This window comes from Sus scrofa, chromosome 6 (assembly GCF_000003025.6).
Source record: "Sus scrofa isolate TJ Tabasco breed Duroc chromosome 6, Sscrofa11.1, whole genome shotgun sequence".
Lineage (NCBI taxonomy): Eukaryota > Metazoa > Chordata > Mammalia > Artiodactyla > Suidae > Sus > Sus scrofa.
Window position 1 is genome coordinate 141,975,689 of NC_010448.4, and position 21,097 is coordinate 141,996,785.

At 36.5% G+C, this 21,097-nt stretch overlaps 1 protein-coding gene across 6 annotated transcripts in view; it reads left to right on the forward strand.

Moving 5' to 3' along the window:
- The window catches only part of PTGER3 (prostaglandin E receptor 3), a 201,483-nt gene that overhangs the window by 16,734 nt on the left and 163,652 nt on the right, over positions 1–21,097 (forward strand). For all 6 annotated transcript variants that reach the window (XM_005656131.3, XM_013988866.2, XM_005656132.3 and 3 more), the window contains exon 2: positions 19,167–19,346. In XM_005656131.3, coding sequence (XP_005656188.2) covers positions 19,167–19,346 — 180 coding nt within the window. The remainder of the gene's footprint in view (positions 1–19,166; positions 19,347–21,097) is intronic.

The following is a 21,097-nucleotide window of genomic DNA, read 5'->3' on the forward strand; positions in this document are numbered from 1 at the left end:
TTGTTCAGATATGACTAAAAATTTAGACTCAGAGAAATGTCCAGCAGTGAGTTAAGAGTGTAATGTGAGATTTACAATGGAACAGAGGGAGCTGTATAAGGCTCCGAAAGCATACAGATATGCCATCAACAACACAGTGAGGCAACCAGAGAAGAAAATATTCTGTCTTGATTTTTCCGTAAAGGACAAATTGTAGTCTGGGTTTGAGGTTAATCTGGCAGCTTTCTCTTTGTAAATCAGTTAGTGTGCCAGAATACTGGGTGGCATATTTTAAAATTTATTTAATGGTAATAATTTCCCCCTGGAATAGACTAAGGATTTGTCTGGATCCAGAAGTGAATTTCTTAGTTTCTTAGCTTTTGTTCTATAAAAAAATATTAGGGAACATTTTGATTTTTTTTTTCCTTGAGCATCTTCTAATTAAATTCTTCTGTAGATCAAGTTCAGGAAGCACGGGAATATCCTCTGACTCCAGAGCTCTGGTCTTCTCCCTCAGCTTGATTTTTGGTCACAAACAACAGAATCTGACTCTAAGCAGAAAGGGCATATGTGAAAAGGATGTTAGAGCCCACAGCATCCATGGAAGGCTGGCAGGATAGTTTGGAAGACAAGCAGGACCCAGGCTATTCTGAATGCTGAGCATCAGGCCACACTGCCAAGGTCCTGCTGCTAAATGGTGTGCTGGCATGTACCCAACACCTCCAAGTTCCCTTGCTTTTTGTGTCATTATCTCAAGAATCAAAGTCCTGGGACCAAACCTGACTGCTTTTGCTTGGCTTTTTGCCCCCCTGGCTATAGGAAGGAGTTACTAGAAGAGGAGTCAGCTACATGCAGCAACCTGTTTTAGAAGTAGGTGGTGATAGTGAGAAGTAAGTCCCAGAATTTCTCTACCACCTAGAATACATAGAGAAAGTTCTTTAAAATTAGGGTATTAACAGTGAAAGGTGTGGGTTCATTGTTACAGTCTAATTAAAAACATTATGACAGTAAGGGTGTATCTTTCAAGTTCTGTGTGTGCGTGTATTCATGTCACTTACTGGGGAATTGGAATAGTAGCAAGACTGGTGGAAAGGAAGCTGAAAAGACCCACAAAATGAAAGGAGGTATTTACCGAATGCCTACTATATGCAAGTACTTGAGAACGACTATGTATGTTATTATCTAATTTAATCTTCACAACAGTTTATCAGTTTGGTATATTTTTTTTATCCCTGTCTTTCAGTTGCACATGCTATCATCTAAACAGTTACACAACTCTCCCCAGTCCTACCTCTAGAAATTAGTGGAACCTAGGCTTTTTAATGCTAAAATGTTCTGTTTCATATGGGTTGTCTCTTTATTAGTTTATTAAAACATTTTCAAGTTACTTCATTGAAAATGTCACACAAAAAAGAACAAATTGACCAAAAATACTCAATAATCACATAAACTGCTGGGCTACATAATTGCAGTGATTAAGGTTTCCTGCAGAATCTTCACTGATTCATTAATTGAGTGGCCTTCTTAGGAGCTTGGGTTTCTAGAAAGCATACTGTGAAAATCCCTGCAGAAGTGACAAGAATTTTTGCTTGTCCTACGTCGAAGTGTTAAAAGATTCCATTCAGTGTGATACCTAAAATTTAAGAGGTTTTTTTTTTTCGGGAAAGGGGCAGTGTCAATTCCATCCAGTCCTGTCTGTCTCTTCAGGTTTAGAACACGCTCATACTGTGGTAAAATTTTACTAGGCAAACATTTTTCAGCTAGTGGGATTCACAAATATTATTCTTTTTACCAAATTATTTATAAAACAAATAAAACTGTTTATTGAGTTCTCTTTGCTTAGCAGGCAAGTGTTTGACTACATTCAAAATTAGAAAATTTGTTTTGACAGATTTAAAACTTCTAGCCTGATACAGTGCAATTGGGATTCTTGCAAACCTGCTTTCATCTTTTTTTTCTTATAATTATAGAGAAGAAAAAGGGCCTGAGTGCTCCTCACTGTGTTCACAGTGACTCTCTGACATGGAATTCAGGCACCCTTTCACTCAGATTAAAAGGCTTTGGATATTCTTCAGTTTAATCTTTAAAATCTTAGATTTGGCCACATTTACCACCGACTTTCCACTCCTCCTCCAGCACCCCCTACCTTCAGTTGTAAAAATCAATCTGCAGCGCCTAGAATGACTCACACAATTTCACACTTAGAAGTATGAACTCCACATTTCAAACCTTTCCAGAAGCTTCTGCTGTTTTAGGGGACATTGCATCCCTAATCCTGGAGACTGATTTAAATACCTCTCTTGTATGCCTCATAGTGCATGCACATACCCTTTTCACTTAATTAGGCACAGTTATATTTACAGTTGTCATAATATTTATTATGACAATGAGGGTGATTGTCCACAGTAGACAAACGCTTACTCAACAGGCGCTGAGCTAAGCATTTCAGAGACATAATCTCATTTCCTTCTATCAACAAACGGTGAAGGGATACTGTTATCTCCTTTTTCAGATGAGAAAATTGGTTTTGAGATGGGAAGTAACTCTCTGAAGGCCACAAAGTTAAATGAAAGCAGAGCTGACCTTCAATTCCAGATTTGTCTGATTTTATAGCCTGTGTAATGAACCGCTAAACTAAGTGGACTCCCTCTTGTTAATATCCATTTATTGGTCTGATTCACTGTAAACAGTTAACTGCTTAAGAGCAGAGACCTTGCCATATTTGCCTCTAAATCTTCCTGGCCTATATCGGCCATTCAGTAAATGACTGTATAGTGAATGAAGAAATGAAGTTGTAATAAACTGAAGGAAGCTGTAGATTTGGAGTCAGGAAATTGAAGTTTAAATTTGGCCTTAAGTGTTTTACATATATTACATGGTATTTATTCTTCACATAGTTTTCAGGGTAGAAGATATTTTTCTATTTTATTTTATTTTATTATTTTTTCATTTGCTAGTTAAGCAGCTTGCTTTGAGGCCCACAGTTGGTAAATGGTATTGAGCAAAAATCAAACCCAAGTGGTTTTTATTCCAAGGCCACCAGTGCTGCTTGTATTGTATCTAATGAACAACAGTGCTAATCATACAGTCAAACTAAGAACATTTAAAAAAAACCATTATGCTTTTTGCTTTATTTGTTAACTCTGGTTGTCCACATTGTTGTTAGTAATAAATGTTCTCAGAAAGACTGAAAAATACCTTTAGTACAGACAAGGATGGGACACGGGGCACTGTTTTCACAAAGGAAGAAAACAGTTAGCTAGAAGCAGTGGGTAGGAGCACTAGAAAACAGTTGCTCTAATGTCTGGTGTCCCAAGAAGAAAAGAACAAAAAGTGTGTTTGGGAAGGTACCCTGGGGGTAGCAATTAAACAATAAGGAATTTTAGCAACAATAGGGAAACAGTAAAACTAACAAAGGAAGGGAAAAACAATGTTTCAAAAGATGCTCAAAATTTTCAGTATTGTTTATGTTGCCCTCAGTGGTCACTGGAGGTGGTATAATATGGTGTCTTCAGAATAAAAAACGTGACTGATTGCAAACCCAGAGTTGGGGCTTCAAGTTCAGAGTTGATTAATCCAGAAGCTCAGCATGGTCATCAAAAACCAAAACTTGCCCCTTCTGCTGCAGTCAATACTGCTGGCCTCAGCCTATCCATGGCTTATTTCCCTCAGGTCATAGGGTGGTTGCTAGTACTTGCTTCCTTGTTTACTTCTAGCAGGAGAGAGAGAGGCTGTGGTTCTCTATGGCTGTCTCCTAAAAATGAAGAAACTTTCCCCTGGATGTCCATAGGGAACTTCCTCTTGGAACCCATTGCCTGGTATAGAGTCATATCATCATCTTTGATCCAGATACTTCCTGTAGCTAGGAATGGAGTAGACCGTGAAGCACTTAGGCTCCAGGGGATATGCTGGTGAGAAGGGGAGATAGGAGAAAGGATGTTGAGTAGGCAACCAATAATGTACAATATAGTGATGATATCTATGCAGTTTAATTGAGAAAATATAGGTGGATGGTCGTCAAAAAGTATAAAGCACTAGCAGTTGGTTATTGTACACTTGACCTGTGATTACTCCAAATTGGGATATGTGTAGAATACACATGAGGTTTTGAAGATTACATACAAAAAGAATATCTCATTGATCATTTTTATTTTGATTACAGTGTTGAAATAATGTTTCAGATATATTTGGTAAATTAAAAACTGATTAGTTTTTTAGTTATGATTAAACTAACAACAGTGTAAACCAACTATATTTTAATAAAAATTATTAAAATCAATTCTACATGTTTCTTTTTACTTTTTAAAGATGTGGTTAACTATAAAACTTAAAGCATACATGTGGCTCACATTTGTGGCTTGAATTATTTTCTTTTGGACAAAGCTGCCTTAAACCAATGATTTTCCAATTGTTTTATCTAGGGAAACTATTTCCAAAAAAATGTCTTTAGAGAAACAGATAAAAACAAAGTTGTTCTGGTTCAATGAGATGGGAGCCAAGCTCCGATAACATCTATTTACTAATTCCTGCAAAACCGTTCCTGAAGATATTTACATTAAATATAGGTTTTAAAATGAAATCAATAAAAATATCTAAAGTAGTAATAGGAATACTTTTATAATTACTCCTATTAATTTTATAAGATTTTCCCTGGGAAACTAATACTGCAATAAAAATTCCTCTCATGGAACTTACACATTAAGGAGAGAGAGAGCTAATGGATTCAGGTGTTGGGATCTGTTTATCTTCCATAGAAGCCTATAGTTCTTATATAAGCCTGGCATTTGAGTCATGGGAAAAATAGATTCCTTCCTCAGGTTTCTTAATTCTGGTTCCTTTATTTATTTTGCTGTTGGACCAAATGGTATGAATCCAACTAAATCAACAGATGAGACAAAAGCAGCCTAAGGGGGAGAAAGCATAGAAGGTGAACAGGTTACAAGTTTCCATTTTTCTACATTATATATAACGTGAATTTAATCTTCTTCAAACTTGCTCAAACCTGGAAAAAATTGTAAGTGCTAACCATAATTTATGTGATTTTTTAAAAGCAGGATTTTTGGAAAGCAGGATTTTTTTGGAAGAGCATTCTGAAAAATAAAGTTTATCATTTGTAATGTAAATATCGTGTGGTACTTGATGGTGTCACCTGCATCTACATAGTGCCTGAAGGGGAAGAGTGATTGTAAAGTGCGTTCCAAAGTTGATACATAAACCATAGTGGATGATGGGGTTAAAAGGGGGCTTGTGCCTCTACTGGACATGGCAAGTTGCCATTCTGCCATGTATCATAGCCACATTTTTCCTCATTGGAATTCACATACTAGTTAGGTGGTGTCACTGAGGGCATCTTTTATGCTTCCTTTTCTTATACTTAAATCTGAATAATAATCCCAAACCCAATGACAACTAATACTCGCATAGTACTTCCTATATATCAGGTTGCAGTGTATCTCCATATCTGTTAAACAGCAAAGCTAGCAGGTGAGTGGTTTGCAGGAATCAACATCTTCAGTGCTGCTTCTTGGAAACCCAAAAGGAGGGTCACCAGAAATGTTTGGTTGCCGCTTTGCTCCTTCACAAAAGCCAAACAATAAAAAGGCAAGTTAAGCTGGTTCACACAGTTCTCTTTAAAAAGGTTGAGGCATTGGAGGCTGAGCTTCTGTCATGATCAGGAAATCATAGGAAGTTCTTCTTAATGTCAAAGAAAAACTGATGCCCCTCTGTGACCCTTTATTCCCCTCAAGTTGTGGATCTGGCGTTGCACAATTACTCAGTCCCTATTTGCAGTCAACATAGCGAGTTAACTGTAAAGAAAGCAGGTAAATTTTATGAGGAAGTGTTCTGTGTTGGAAAAAGGAAAGTGATATAATGTCAGGAAGTTTTTATGCTAATACTGACTAGAACTTAACATTGGCAGGGAATTTTGTGAGTAAATTACACTGTTTTTGATGTGTTATCCATTAGACTCTGAGCCGTGTTTTAAATATTTATTATCATATAGGCATCAGATATGGTTTCATGTTTGTGGGCAAGAACTCTACAGTCAAGGACATTAGAACCATATGTAACACTTTTGTAGCAATAAAAGGACTTTTTGGAGTTTCTCTCCTGGTTCAGCGGTTAACAAACCTGACTAGTATCCATGAAGACACAGGTTGGATCCCTGGCCTTGCTCAGTGGGTTAAGGATCCGATGTTACTGTGAGCTGTGGTGTAGATCGCAAACTCGGCTCAGATTCCGCGTTGCTGTTGCTGTGGCATAGGTTGGTGTAGGTTGTCAGCTACAGCTCTGATTGGATCCCTATCCTGGGAATCTCCATATGCCTTGAGTGCGGCCCTAAAAAGAAAATAAATAGATAAATAATTTTTTTTTCTTTCTATGTATTATAAATTTGATGGTAAGTATTCTTATTAAAGGCTATTGATATGCCTACCATCTTTTGTTTTTTCTCTTGACCTATACTTTTGGAAAAAAATGTTAAATACACAACAGAAATTCTTCCTTATAAGATTCAGTGTTTTTTCCTGTGTTTTTATAGAAAAATCTGATTTTTATTTATTTTTTTGAAATATGGTTGAAATACAATATTATGTTAGTTTCAGGTGTACTACATAATGATTTGACATTTGCATACATTAGTAACTATCTGTCTTGTACAAAGTTATTATAATGTTTTCCCTTATAATGTACTTTACATCCCTATGGCTATTTATTATCTAACTAGAGATTTGCACCCCTAAATCCCCTATACCTATTTTGGACCCCCCCCAATACCTCCCTTCTAACAACCACCCATTTGTTCTCTGTATCTATGAATCTGTTTTCTACTGTTTTTTTTTCTTATTTTTAATTAAAGTATAGTTGATTTACAATGTTACTGTGTCCCACAGATTTTTGGATTGCTGTGTTTCTATTTTCATTTGTCTCTAGGTATTTTAATTTCCTCTGATTCTTCTTCTTAATTTTTCCTCTTTGAATAGGTTATTTAGTAGCATGTTGTTTAGCCTCCAAGTGTTTTTTGCATCTTTTAGTTAATTTCTAGTCTCATTCTGTTGTTAGGAAAGACGGTTGGTATGATTTCACTTTTCCTAAATGTATTGAGACTTGTTTTGTGGCTGGCATGGAATCTATCCTGGAGATTCTTCCATGTGCACTTGAAAAGAATGTGTATTCTGCTGCTTTTAGATGGAATGTTCTATATTTATCTATTAAGTCAATCTAATATAATGTGCCATTTAAGGCCGGTGTTTCCTTACTGCTATTCTGACTAACTTGTCCACTGATGTAAATGGGGTGTTAAAAGTTCGCTACCATTATTGTGTTACTGTCAATTTCTGTCTCTATGTTGGCTAATATATGCTCTATGTATTTAGGTGCTCCTTATGGTGGGTGCATATATATTTTCAATTGTCATATGTTCTTCTAAGATTGATCCTCTTATAGTTATGGAATGTTCTTCTATGCCTCTTAGTACAGTCTTTGTTTTAAAGTCTATTTTGTCTTATATAAATATTGTATATGTCTTATATATAGTATTGTCATCTCACATTTCTTTTTGTTTCCGTTTTCATGGGATACCTTTTTCCATCCCCTCACTTTCAGTCTGTGTGTCTTCAGATCTGAAGTGATATGTATAGGTCTTGTTTCTGTGTCTTTGATTAGAGCATTGAGTCCATTTACATTTAAAGTAATTATTTACAGGTATATACCTACTACCATTTTTTGTTAATTGTCTTATGGTCATTTTTGTAGTTTTTTTTTTTTCTTTCTTTCTTCTTCTTTGGCTCTCTTCTGTTGTTATTTGATAACTGCCTTTAATATTATGTTTAGATTCCTGTCTCTCTTTTTGTGTGTATCTATATATAATATATATATGATTATTTTAAGTATTTTAAATGTTCTTCAGTTCAAATATATTTTAACAGCCCTGTACTTTTACTGCTCTCTACCACTTTTAGTGTTTTTGACATCTTATTTTGCATCTTTTTGTTTTGTTTATACCTTAACTACTTATTGTGGGAGTAGGTGATTTTACTACTTTTGTCTTTTAACCTTCCTGCTTCCTTTATAAGTAACTCTTCTACTACCTTTACTGTATGTTTGCCTTTATCAATCAGATATTTCCTTTTGTAATTTTCATGTTTCTAAATGTGTTTTTTTCTTTTCTGCTTAGAGAAGTCCCTTTACTGTTTCTTGTGAAGCCAGTTTAGTGGTACTGAACTCTTTTAGCTTTTGCTTGTCTGTAAAACTTTTTATTTCTCTTTCAAATCTGAATGATATCCTTTCAGGGTGATGTATTCTTGGTTGTAGGTTTTTTCCTGTTTTTTTTTGTTTGTTTGTTTGTTTGTTTTTGGTCTTTTTGCCTTTTCTAGGGCCGCTCCCACAGCATATGGAGGTTCCCAGGCTTGGGGTCTAATTGGAGCTGTAGCTGCCGGTCTATGCCAGAGCCACAGCAATGCGGGATCTGAGCTGCATCTTTGACCTACACCACAGCTCACGGCAACACTGGATCCTTAACCCACTGAGTGAGGCCAGGGATTGAACCCGCAACCTCATGGTTCCTAGTCAGATTTGTTAACCACTGAGCCACGACGGGAACCCCTTTTCCTGTATTTTTTCAATATATCATGCCACTACCTCTGGCCTGCAAATTTTCTGCCAGAAAGTCAGCTGATGGTCTTGTGGGAGTTTTCTTGTACATAACTGGCTGCTTTTCTCTTCCTGCTTTTAAGATTCTGTCCTTTTCTTTAGTTTTTCCTCTTTTAATTATAATGTGTCATGGTGTGGAGCTGTGACTTAATCTTATTTGAGACGCTTTGGTTTTTGCACCTGAGTATCTTCTTCCTTTTCAAGTTTAGGGAAACATTCAGCCATTATTTCTTAAATAAGTTCTCTGTCTCGCTCCTGCACTCCTCCTTCTGGGACCTTTATCATATGAATGCTAGGATGCTTGATGTTGTCTTAGAGGTCTCTTAATTTATCTTCATTTTACATTTTTTTCCTTTTTTTCTGTTTAGCTTTAGTGATTTCCAGACAAGAGATGATGCTGGTCTGAATTTAGCTTCAGTGTTAGTGGACATGAAAGAGGCGATAGATTGAATAATATCAGGAAGTTAATGGGTGAATTTGTGGTTGATTGGATGTAAGAAATAAGACTGATGAGGCGGAATGGGAGAGAAACAGCTAGATGGAGAGAGCAATAAATCAAGATGAACCAAGGATAACTCTTTAGTTTCTGTTTTGGGGAACTGGGTTTACTGAAATAGGGAAGATTAGTGGAGAAGCAACTTTGAAGAAGATAATGATTTCAGTTTGAACCTGCTGAGAGTCTGATGTAAGATATATAGATATAGCTGTGCTTTAGGCAGCCAAATCAATCAATTTGGAGCTCAGAGAAAAGGAACAGCCTATATAGCACATAGATGGGTTTTGAAGTTGTTTGGGTTAAAGAGGGAACCCAATGAATTCATGCATAGAGGCTCCCTCCCGTTATATGATAAGACTTCAAAATACTAGCATTTTCAGGATGCATAAAGGAGAGTGCAAAGGAACACTCGGAGAAGTACCAGGAAAATTAGTAAGAAAATCAGAACAAATGGCAATTTGAATATTTGGGAATATTTGGTAAATGGCAACCTGAATATTTGGCAACTTGAATCTTAGGGAATAGAATGTTTTAAGAAAGACTGGTAAGTGTCCAGTAGATTTCATATTCTTTCTGGCGGACTTTGAAAGAGCCCTTCTGGAGGATCTGTGGGCACTCAGGTCAGGATAGAGCAGGTTTAGGAATAAATTTGAAGATAAACAGAATATATAACTCTTTGGAGAAGTTCAACTATAACTTCTGGATCAGTATATATAGGAAGGTGAGGATTGCACAGAAGGTATTATCTTCTCAAAGTAGGAGGAATATAGTTATGTTAAAATGACAATGGGATTAAGACAAAAGTTAACGATAAAAGAGAAAGGAGGAAATAAGGCCTCTAACATTCCTGATGGATAGGATCCAGAGCACAGATGGAAGGTTGGTCTTAGCTAGGAGACCGGACTCCTCTCCTGTTTGACCAAGAGGAAAGGTTGGCTGTAGATGCTGAACTTGGTCCTAAGAAGATGAAAACAGCTTATTTATTCTGTGATGTGAATCAGGACAGTAGAAAATGTGTAAAGCCACTGTGGTGAGTGTGTGTGTGTGAGAGAGAGAATGAGAGAGCACTGAGCTAATGAGATAAGGAGGTTGGGGGGCCATGAATTCAAAAAGAGATCCCAATGTGCCTATATTCACCCAGTTTCCATCTGTGATACCAGTTGCGTCTGTTTGGATCCCCCTATGAGGTAACACCTTCTCATAGCGTAGATCTAAAAAGAGCGTTGTTTTGACATGAAACAAAGTTCAATACAAGGTTATCATATCAGATTTGAACCAGTCATTAGCCTGCATTGTACTACTATAGCACAGGAAGGAATTCTTTTGCCTGTCATGGCTTACTGTCCATGAATCACAGAGACCAATAATTGACCACTAAATGTCACATTCCCTTTAATAGGCCATACTGAATTTTTCTATTAAGTTAAATGTTTTGGCCCATCGTGGAGTGCCAGACTGTTTACTGATTAGTTGTTTAATTATGCACACATCAACTACCTAAGATTTCAAGCTAAAATGACCACATGATTCTTCTAGGATGGACTGTGACACTAACATTTTGCTAATAAATTATATATATATTTTTTATACCTAAGCTTTCAAATATCAGATAAATTAATGCTTCTTTACTAAGTATGAAAATAATGCATTTGTTGTGGAGAATTTGGAAAACAAAGAAACATAGAGAAGAAAATAGAAATCAGCCTAATTTCCTACTCATTGGTAACTTCTTCTAGTATTTTCCTATATACATACACAGAGTTGTTTTTTTAAATTGGATTATGTTATGTAATAAAAATGTTTTCACTTTTCATATCCTTCATGTTATTAAATATTCTTGAAAAACATGATTTTTTTCCCTTTTTTTTTTCTTTTTAGGGCCGCACCTGCAGCATATGGAGGCTCCCAGGCTAGGGGTCCAATTGGAGCTACAGCTGTGGACCTACACCACAGCCGCAGCAACATCAGATCTGAGCCTCATCTGCAACCTACACCACAGCTCACGGCAACACTGAATCCTTAACCCGCTGAGCAAGGCCAGGGATCGAACCCATAACCTCATGGTTCCTAGTCAGATTCATTTCTGCTATGCCCCAACAGGAACCCCCAAAACATGATTTTAAATGCAACATTGGAATGAATATATATATTTTGCATATTGCATACTATGTATTCTACATATTGATAATTTCCCATAATTTGAACAGTGTCCTTTGCTGGCCATTTATGTTTTTTAATTTTCTTTTATATTAAGGAGACTATTCCAGCACACAAAACTTAGCCTGCATCTCTGATTCCTTCCTTAACTATTTAGCCACTCTTTATTGCCTCTAATACTCTGGTTTCCTGAGTATAAGATAGTAGGATTGAGCATTTTGAATGTAAATTAAACTATTTTAGCAGAAAAAAAGTCTATCTTAACTCTAAATATTTTCAAAGATTAATTTTCTTTAAACCTTGACAAAGACATGTTGTCTAGGCTTTCTCTTGACACCTGAGATATAAAAGTTTGAAATATTACCAAGATACCTCTTCTGACATACATTATCACAAATCTAATCCATCATCTATAATCCAAGGAATGAATATTTTTAGAGTAGATTTTGCCTTCCCTCTTTCAACCAGAATTTGAATACTTAGCTACTGACATTTTTGTACTATTCTAGTAGAGGAATAAATATTTATCTAGCCATAACATACTTACCAAGCTATACTGAGCCACACAGATTTTACATTTCATACTAATTGAGAGGAGAGAGTAATTTCTAGGTACCAACTAATGTGGTGGCAGGCTGCAGGCTTCTTTACAATGCTGAGTTCCCCTGTGTAGTGACTGGATAATCGTTCTGCATTATCAAACATTTAAAGGGCAAGTTTGAAGGGTTTTTTTTAGTGATTCTTAGGTAGAAATTTAAGGAAGGCAGATGTGTAGACAGTACATTCATTTCTTTGCATTATTTCCCTAAACGCCCCTGCTCTCTCTCTGGACCTCAAAGCATTCTGTTCTAGAAGCCTATGCCATAGTGCAGTAGCCTGGGGCTTGGGGAGAGGCATGCTGTGTAAATCGAAGATAATCATCCTTTGTCTCATTCTAATTTTTGCAACTATATTACTAGATGGAGAAGCTATTCAGTAAGCATGTATTAATCACATTTTAGAGAAGAGGAGAAATTAAAATTCAAGTTAGGTAACTGGTCCCTAAACTAGAAGAAGGGTTGAGTCAGATTTATGGCAGATCTTTAACTCTCGATCAGTGTGTTTGCCTTGGTCTGCAACTTCTAAAATATCCCCCATAAAGCTTCCTGAATCTTGGCCTTTGTCATCTTACAATGTGCACTTTCTAACTGTAGTTTTCCTCTCTCCTCCATTTACCAAGACATTTGGGGTTTTCCTGCAGAGGAGTTTTGTCTTTGGTTTCACACCTTTTATCCTTTCAGTTTCTTTTCTTTTTCAGATTAAACCTTTATTCACTTTCTAGCTTTGCCCCAGAATTCATCAGAAAAAAATATAGCCTTAGTAGTAGTAAATATAAGAGACTATGCAGTCCAGCCCCATGGTTTACCAGTAAATTTAATAAGGCACAGAGAGTGAATGACTTGCTTAAAGTCATAAATGGTGGCAGTGCCAGCAGTAGAATTTACTTCTGATTCTTGGTCCATTGTTGTTTGGAAGAATTTAATAAAACTGTGTATTAGTAAAGAAGAAATTATGCAACTTGTAGTTAGTTTTTTAAAGCGTGTATGGACTGTTTATTTTCAAAGCTTTCAGATTAGATAAGGCAGGAGAAGCCTGAAACAAAATCTAGAATGCTGAGATGATTTGGCAACCCTAGAACAGAGTTGTAATCAGACTGGAAAGATGACAATTGTTTCTTAAACCTCCAGTGAAGCTTCTTCCCATGAAAGTCCTTCAAATTAAGTAATTAAGTGGTTTAAAGGGCCCAGACTAGTTTCAGTGTACTTTAGTGTAGCACATTTATCAAACTATATAGGGAGTTTCCGATAGAGCAGGTTATTCTCCCATAGCCTGACAACAGGGGATTATAGAAAACAAAACATCATAGATAAAAAATGGCTGTCAGGAACGTTCTTTTCACACTAATACTGGGAATAAACTGGAAATGCAGAAAAGCCATGTAATGGAGTCTAAGGGAAAGTACAAATTTTATTCTCTCCCCACAAATTATTTTTTCTGGTTTTCTCATTTATCATCTTCAATAGTTACATGTAGTTCATAGCCCCAGGGCATTTTTAAACCAAGAAGTAAAGTACTGAAGGTTTCTAAATGGTGTGGTTATAAATCCCACTGCAGCAAAATTGAATTCAAATGCAGAATATTGAAAACAGTCTCCCTGGTTAGTGTTTTGCACATTTAAAAGATCATTATCAAGGGGGAAGGGACAAATCTTTTTTTTTTTTTTTTTAACTTTAGGATGGAGAAAATTAATTGCCCCTAACACTAAGCAGGAATGGAGAATGTAGGGTTTACTGATGTAGTTATGTTCCTGGCTATCACGGGTACAAAGAGAACTCTGTATTCCTGCTGATAATCAGGGGAGAGACAAGAGGAACAGGAGAGGCACACGGAGCCTGGGGAAGATGCTGGCAGAGCAGCTGCTCTGTTCAACCAAAACTGGTCTCATGGCTCCCTGGACCAGATCATTATATGAAGCTATTTAGAAGGAGCAATTGTGCAGTGTGTTTTCTAAAAAAAAAAAAAAAAAAAAAAAAAAAGCCTCTGCGGTGGCCAAACATCTTGGTTTTTGTTTGTCCCTTCTTCTTTGTATCAGGAGTAGGATGGGACCAAAGGGAATAATTAATTCTAGCAGAAATCTACATATTGATGCCAAAGGTTTTCTCCCGAAGTCTAATCGTTTAAAAAAATGTTTGCAAATTTGTAATCACTGTTTAACTCCTTAAATAGGAGAATGTCTAATGTAGGACATCTAATATCGAGGTGTCCACGGAGTTGCATTCTCTTCTGGAAGTTTCTGGAAGATCCATTTCCCTGCTCTTTTCATGAATGCTCTCTTGCATTTATGATTAAAATTAGACAAGGAATTAGGAGTTGTACTTCCATCTCTGCCGCCATTTAGAAATGACAATATCATGCTCACTGCCCCTAATTCCAATTATCTTCATATTGCACATCTCATGAGTTCTGGGAAAAGCTAGAGTGTCTATCCCCATGTGCCAGCTATTGCTTACAGAGCTTGGTTTCATAATTTCATAATCATTGCATTGTCAATAGGAAATTAAGGGAAATTGCAGTGGACTCACCAATGTAAGGCATATGAAACCTATATTAGCCTAATAAAAATAATGTGAAATGATTAGCCTCATAAAAATTAATTTTAAAAATAATCAAGGAGGCCTGTATAAAATGACTGAAATCCCATTTTAATAAGTAATTTTGTGAATTTTTCTGAGTATAAAAAAGTTGGATAAATTCAAGACTTTATGAAAGAAAATGAAAATGTCACTTAAGTGAGTTTTTGTATCATTCTAGATGAGGCTCAGGACACTTCCTAAAAGATGGTAAGTGATCGAATATTAGATTAGGTGAGGGACTGAAAGAGCCAAGAGTTTGTAAAAAGAAGACGAAGGAGGAATTCCCATCAAGGCTCAGTAGAAAGGAATCTGACTAACATCCATGAGGACGGAGGTTCGATCCCTGGCCTTGCTCAGTGGTTTAAGGATCCAGCATTGCTGGGAGCTGTGGTGTAGGTCACAGATGCGTCTCGGATTTGGCATTGCTGTGGCTGTAGCTGTGGATAACAGCTGCAGCTCCGATTGGACCCCTAGCCTGGGAACCTCCATATGCCATGGGTGTGGCCCTAAAAAGACAAAAAGAAAAATTAGAAAAGAAGACAAAGGAATTAATAAGCAAGTATTTTTCTCAAGGGCAACTGAATTGAAAATATAGTTTTATACCTTTTAGTCAAACACACTGAGATCTAATTGATCTCACTAGAATAAAGAGAATTCATTTTTACATGTTACGCATTTAGAAACCGTGTTCATTTAGAAGGCGTCATGATGAAGTTTACTTTTACTTTATTTCTATTCCAAAAAAGAAACTTTCCTAAGAAAGTGAGCAAAGTAAGCAACCTTGCTAGGGTGTTTTATCTGTGAGGGAGAATAAATCGTTTTCAAGTTCGTGCCTTCCATCCCCTTTCAACATTTGCTGAGAGCACACTCTGTGGGTAAACTAGTTTTCTACGGTGGTTCTTTAACATATTCCTATAAACTTGGTGGCTTAAAACAATCAAATGTATCTTACAGTTCTGTAGGTTAAAAGGCTGATATGGATCTCACTGGGCTAGTATCAGGATGTCCTACTTTACTTTCTGGAAGCTCTAAAGAAGAATCAGACTCATTTCTTTACTTTTTTCAATTTGTAAAGGTCGTCTAAAATTCTTTAACTCCTGGCCCTCTTCCCTCATCTTCAAAACCAGTAACATTGCCTCTCTCTGGCCAGTCTTTTGTGGACATACCTCTCTCACAGCTGAGAAAGTTCTCAGACTTTAAGGACCCATGTGATTACATTGAGCCCACCCAGATAATTCAGAAGAATCTCCTCATCTTGAGGCCCTTAATATTAGACCCATCTGCAAAGTCCTTTTTGTCACATGTGATAACATATTCACAGGTTGCAAGGACTGAGACGTGGATGTCCTTGGGGTACCATTCTGCCTACAACAGTGGTAGGGAGTGTTCAGTTCATGGGACTCTGAGCCAGCATGAGAAGATGCTAATGTGGGAGTCTCCATTGTGTCTCAGCAGGTTAAGGACCTGATGTTGTCTCTGTAAGCAGGTGGGTTTGATCCCTGGCCTGGCTCAGTGGGTTAAGGATCTGGCATTGATGTGGCTGTGGCACATAGGCCACAGCTGCAACTCCAATTCAACCCCTGGCCTGGGAACTTCCATATGCCACAGGTATAGCCATAAAAAGGAAAAAAAAAATAATAATGTAAATATATTTATTTTTCTTAAATTTGGTGTATAATAATTCAATTTTATTAATGAAGGGAACAATCATCAATTCCCTTTAAACAAAAGACTTTCCCTAGTTGTTTGAAATATTTTTATGTACATAAAAATGTTTAAATAATTTAATAGAAATAACTCCATTGTCTTCCATAAGTCTATATATTTTATTAATTTAATTGTAATAACAATATAACTTTATATACATGATACTATCCTAGATTTTGTTCTTTTCACCTTATTATATATATTATTATGTAAACAGGCCACATTTTGTTAAACTTTACTTCTGATACTAGAGATTCATGTATTTGCGGTTTCTTATTAAAATAGATAATGCTTTGCTGAACATTTACTTATATGCCCAGCTGTGTTTTTTTTTTTTCTTTTATTGAATAAATCCCTTTAAAAAATTTTCCTTGAAAGAAATTAGGGTCAGAATATATGCCTCCCCATTTTTCTCTTCTATTTGTTTATAGAGCCATTATTTTTTTCAGGTGTTAGGTGATAATTTGGTTAAGAATCATGGGGTAAGCCTCAGAAAATGGATTTGTCCTATTAGCCAAATCTGGAAATTTCCATCCCCTTTTCCAGTGATTAGTTTAAGAATAACCTGTGATTCAACTCTGTCCAGTAAGACCGAGTTGACGTTTTTATAGCTGGTGAGGATCTGATCAGAGCTGGGGTTTAGCAGGCCACTTCTGGGTTGTCCTGACATTTATTTGCACCGTTGGGTGTCTGTTCTTACTACAATTCAGAAGAGAGGAGGAGCTGAACTAGGATAAGACTGAAACAAGAGCAAATGGAATTGCAGAGGACGAAGCAAAGGAGGATTCAAAGGTGACTGTGATGTGTCGAGTCAGGGTAATTGTTCAAGAAAGAAAGTGCTGGAGTTCCCGTCTTGGCTCAGTGGTTAACGAATCCAACTAGGAACCATGAGGTTGCAGGTTTGATCCCTGACCTTGCTTAGTGGGTTTAGGATCTGGCATTGCCGTGAGCTGTGGTGTAGGTGGCAGACTCGACTGGGATCCCAAGTTCCTGTGGCTCTGGTGTAGGCCAGCGGCTACAGCTCCGACTAGACCCCTAGCCTGGGAACCTCCATATGCCACGGGAGCGGCCCTAGAAAAGGCAAAAAGACGAAAGAAAGAAAGAAAGCGCGGTTGTTGTGATAGTAGGTTTGTAGTTCGGGTGTGTGGGCTGCTCAGGGACATTGGGGCCCCTTCAATTTAAGATGTGTGACCTGAGGATAGAACATCCAAAGAAATACGAGGCTTAGAGACACTTTGGGTTCCTGAGAAATGTATTGTGAGCCACAGTGCAAGCCACATACATCATTTTAAATTTTCTAGGAGTGTCATTTTTAAAAAAGTAACAGGAAACAAGTTATGTTCATTTTAATAATATAGTTTATTTGACACACTATATAAAAGTTATCACTTCATTGTATAATCCTAACATCTCAATTTTTTCCAACCACATTTCAAGTGCTTAGGAGCTGTGCTCATCTAGAGAGAACAATTGAAGAGCCAGTAATAAAGTCAGTACCTTTCTTGGCTTGTGAATGTGATCCCATGTTTGGGTTGTTCCTGCCTTTTTTGGGGGGGCGGCGCTATTATGAACAATGCTGTAATGAAACGTCATACACACAGCTGCTGGTGCAGGAATTCAGGGCAGTGTATTCTTGGGAGGGGGGCTTCTGCGAGGTAGCAGATGAGATGGTGCCTGGCTGTCTTCCAGTGGGTTGCTCCTTCTCACACTCCTGCAGGTAGTATGTGAAGTCCACGTTGCTCCACATCCTCACTAACATTTGGGAAAGTCACATTTCATTTTTGTCAAACTAGTGGGTATAAACTGTTTTCTTACTTTGTCATACTATGCATTTCTCTGATGACTAATAGCTTGAATATCTTTTTGGATGCATATGAATTTCACTTTATTTCTCTTCTGTGGAAATCAAACATGTTTATTCATTCAAATATAAATATATTTATATTGTGTATGGTATGTATGTCATATATTCACATATTTTCATATATTCATATATTCATTCACAAGTATTTATTGAACACTCTCTGCTTAATATTAGTCTAGATATGAAGCATATACAGTGTGGAAAAAAATATATGTGGTCCCAAATCCTGCATTCATGGAGTTTACATTCTAGTGTGTGTTCAGTGAGAAGGGAGAGACCAAAACAATGTAAAATGCTCTCTGTCATATGTTAGTGAACTTGAGTTTAAGTCTGGCTCAGCCGTTTTACATCACTAAACCTTGGTTTCTGCAACTGTAAAAGGGAGATGACAATAATATTTATCTTATATTGTTTATTAAATGCATAGGAACAACTTGATACAGGCATCAGAAAATGCTGATGGCAGTAATATTTATCTTATATTGTTTATTAAATGCATAGGAACAACTTGATACAGGCATCAGAAAATGCTGATGGCAGTAATATTTATCTTATATTGTTTATTAAATGCATAGGAACAACTTGATACAGGCATCAGAAAATGCTGATGGCAGTAATATTTATCTTATATTGTTTATTAAATGCATATGAACAACTTGACAGGCATCAGAAAATGCTGATGACAGTAATAATCATAAAAATATTACTATTATTTTCCCCTTTCTTACTATTTTTTCTTCAGTAATTTTTTTCAGTTATAACCATTGAAGATTAAATATCTTTTGGTTTTGTTGAAGTATTGACCCTCACTGAGGTGTCAACGTACTGGTGTTTTCAGCAGCAAGACTGATGACTTTGGCTAATTTTGAGATGTGTTATTTTTCCAGCTTCTTCAATCCCAAGGACCAAGAAAGAGCCTAAGAATATGTATTTATAAAAAAATCATACTGAATAGACAAAAATGTGGGAAAATACATAGACATATATAATTCAGGGGTGTGTTCTGTGAGTATAAATGTTGCTTGAATTAATCATTTCAATCCAACAACTAATTTATTTTACACTAACTATGTACTGTGTAGGGGAGGTACATACGACTTTATTAATCTTTGGAATAATAATTTTCCCTTTTTCTTAGATAATGATGTTGAAAACGATCTTCAATCAGACATCAGTTGAGTACTGCAAGGTGTACACAGAAAAGCAGAACGAGTGCAACTTCTTCTTAATAGCCGTTCGCCTGGCTTCACTGAACCAGATCTTGGATCCCTGGGTTTATCTGCTGCTAAGAAAGATCCTCCTTCAAAAGTTTTGCCAGGTAGCAAATGCTGTCTGCAGCTGCTCTAAAAATGGACAGAAAGTGCAGACTATTTCATTATCCCATGAAATAACACAGACAGAAGCATGAAAGAGAACACTTAACTTGCATGTTCACAGCTTTTGGCAACAGATAGCCCTAAACCTTACTGTGAATTTAGGCATCTCTGGCATGCCACTGTTTATGCATTGAAGTTGAATTTTTGATGTAAGGCTACATGGTCTCAGAAGCATAGATAATCCCCTATGCGCCCAAATTACTGAAACACAAAGGAAAATACATTTATAACAGTGTAGTGTTTTGGGATCTGTGCCATTTGTAGCTAAATATGTGATTCTTTATGAGCTGAAAACATTTTTCTATAAATGATCTTGGTCTGTGGTGGGGCCAGGTGGGGATAGTTAATATTACAGTATACTAAGTACATGGGGAATTTAACACACAGATCATTGAAGACAAGGCAACAGTTTGTTTTTGCTCAAAACCTAGTTCTTTTTTTACTCTCTCTTTCTCTCTGTCACTCTTATTCCCCTTACATTTTTTAAAAAGTTGAGTTAGGATAAAAAAAAATGTGTAGTGTATCCATAATATTCATTGGTACAAATGTTATTTAAAAATTCCTCAATATATAAATTAGCTGCTAACCTTACAAAATTGAAGTTTTGGTTGTGTTGGTAATTAGGTTTACTCATTGTCCAGATAAGGGTCAATTCCATTCATTTCAAATATGACAGAATTTGGGACTATACAAATTGCTAAATGTTCTAACTTTTGATGACATTTTAAATTCTGACACACCATGAAACTGTGCTTGAGAGTCAGTGAAGTGATTTTTCAAAATGTTATTTAAGGAATGATTTGAGCACTAACTATCAGCACTCTGGACAATTATCTTCCCTGATTTCCCCAGCAAGAGTATTCTCTTCAGTCTTTTGAATATTTAAATACTAACTCTGATTCTAAGACCAGTAAATATTTTGAAGCTTCCATAAAGACTTTCCATAGCTTGGCCTATTTTTGGGATAAGAAAATTAATACTCTTGACCCCCCACAGCCCTTTCTCTACCTTTTCCTCAAAGTGGCGCTATCTAAATATTTATTATTAAGATATTTCTCTTATGGTCTACATGTATACAAATCTTGATAGCTAAGCCTGATATCTTTTTGGCACAAGGAGGTCACTACATTAAGTTTTGAGAATTACACTTAAAAAAAAAAAAAAAAAAACTCCCAACAAGCAGAACAATCTTCCAAATTAGACCCATGTAAAATATTCTTCATTTTATGCTCTCTTTACAACACCCATCTTGCAAACTTGTTAATGTTTTCTCACGAAGATTTTAATTTGCATGTTCTTTTATTGCTTTCCTAGATTAAAAAAAAACTTGAGATTTATGTGTACTCCTTTATAGTAACTACATTTTTGTGTGTATTCAGTAGGCATTTGGGAAAGAATTAATTTTAAGAAATGAAAACTATCTATGAGATTAATATGTATACTGGCCTAGGTCACTCATGAAGAATTGATTCAAAAGACCATGTCAAACTGAGTGAGCCGGCAAGATCTGCTGGGAGTGCTTATGTAATTCATGGTGGTTCCACTAGTCTAGGTTTTAGAAAAAAACGCGGTGATAAACAACCTCTACTAAACCCCATTACAAAAGTTCTCTATGCTGTAGAATTGGATTATCTCACAGGTCACCTCATGGAGGATGAGACAAAACTACTGCACTTAAATGACCTTATCATGA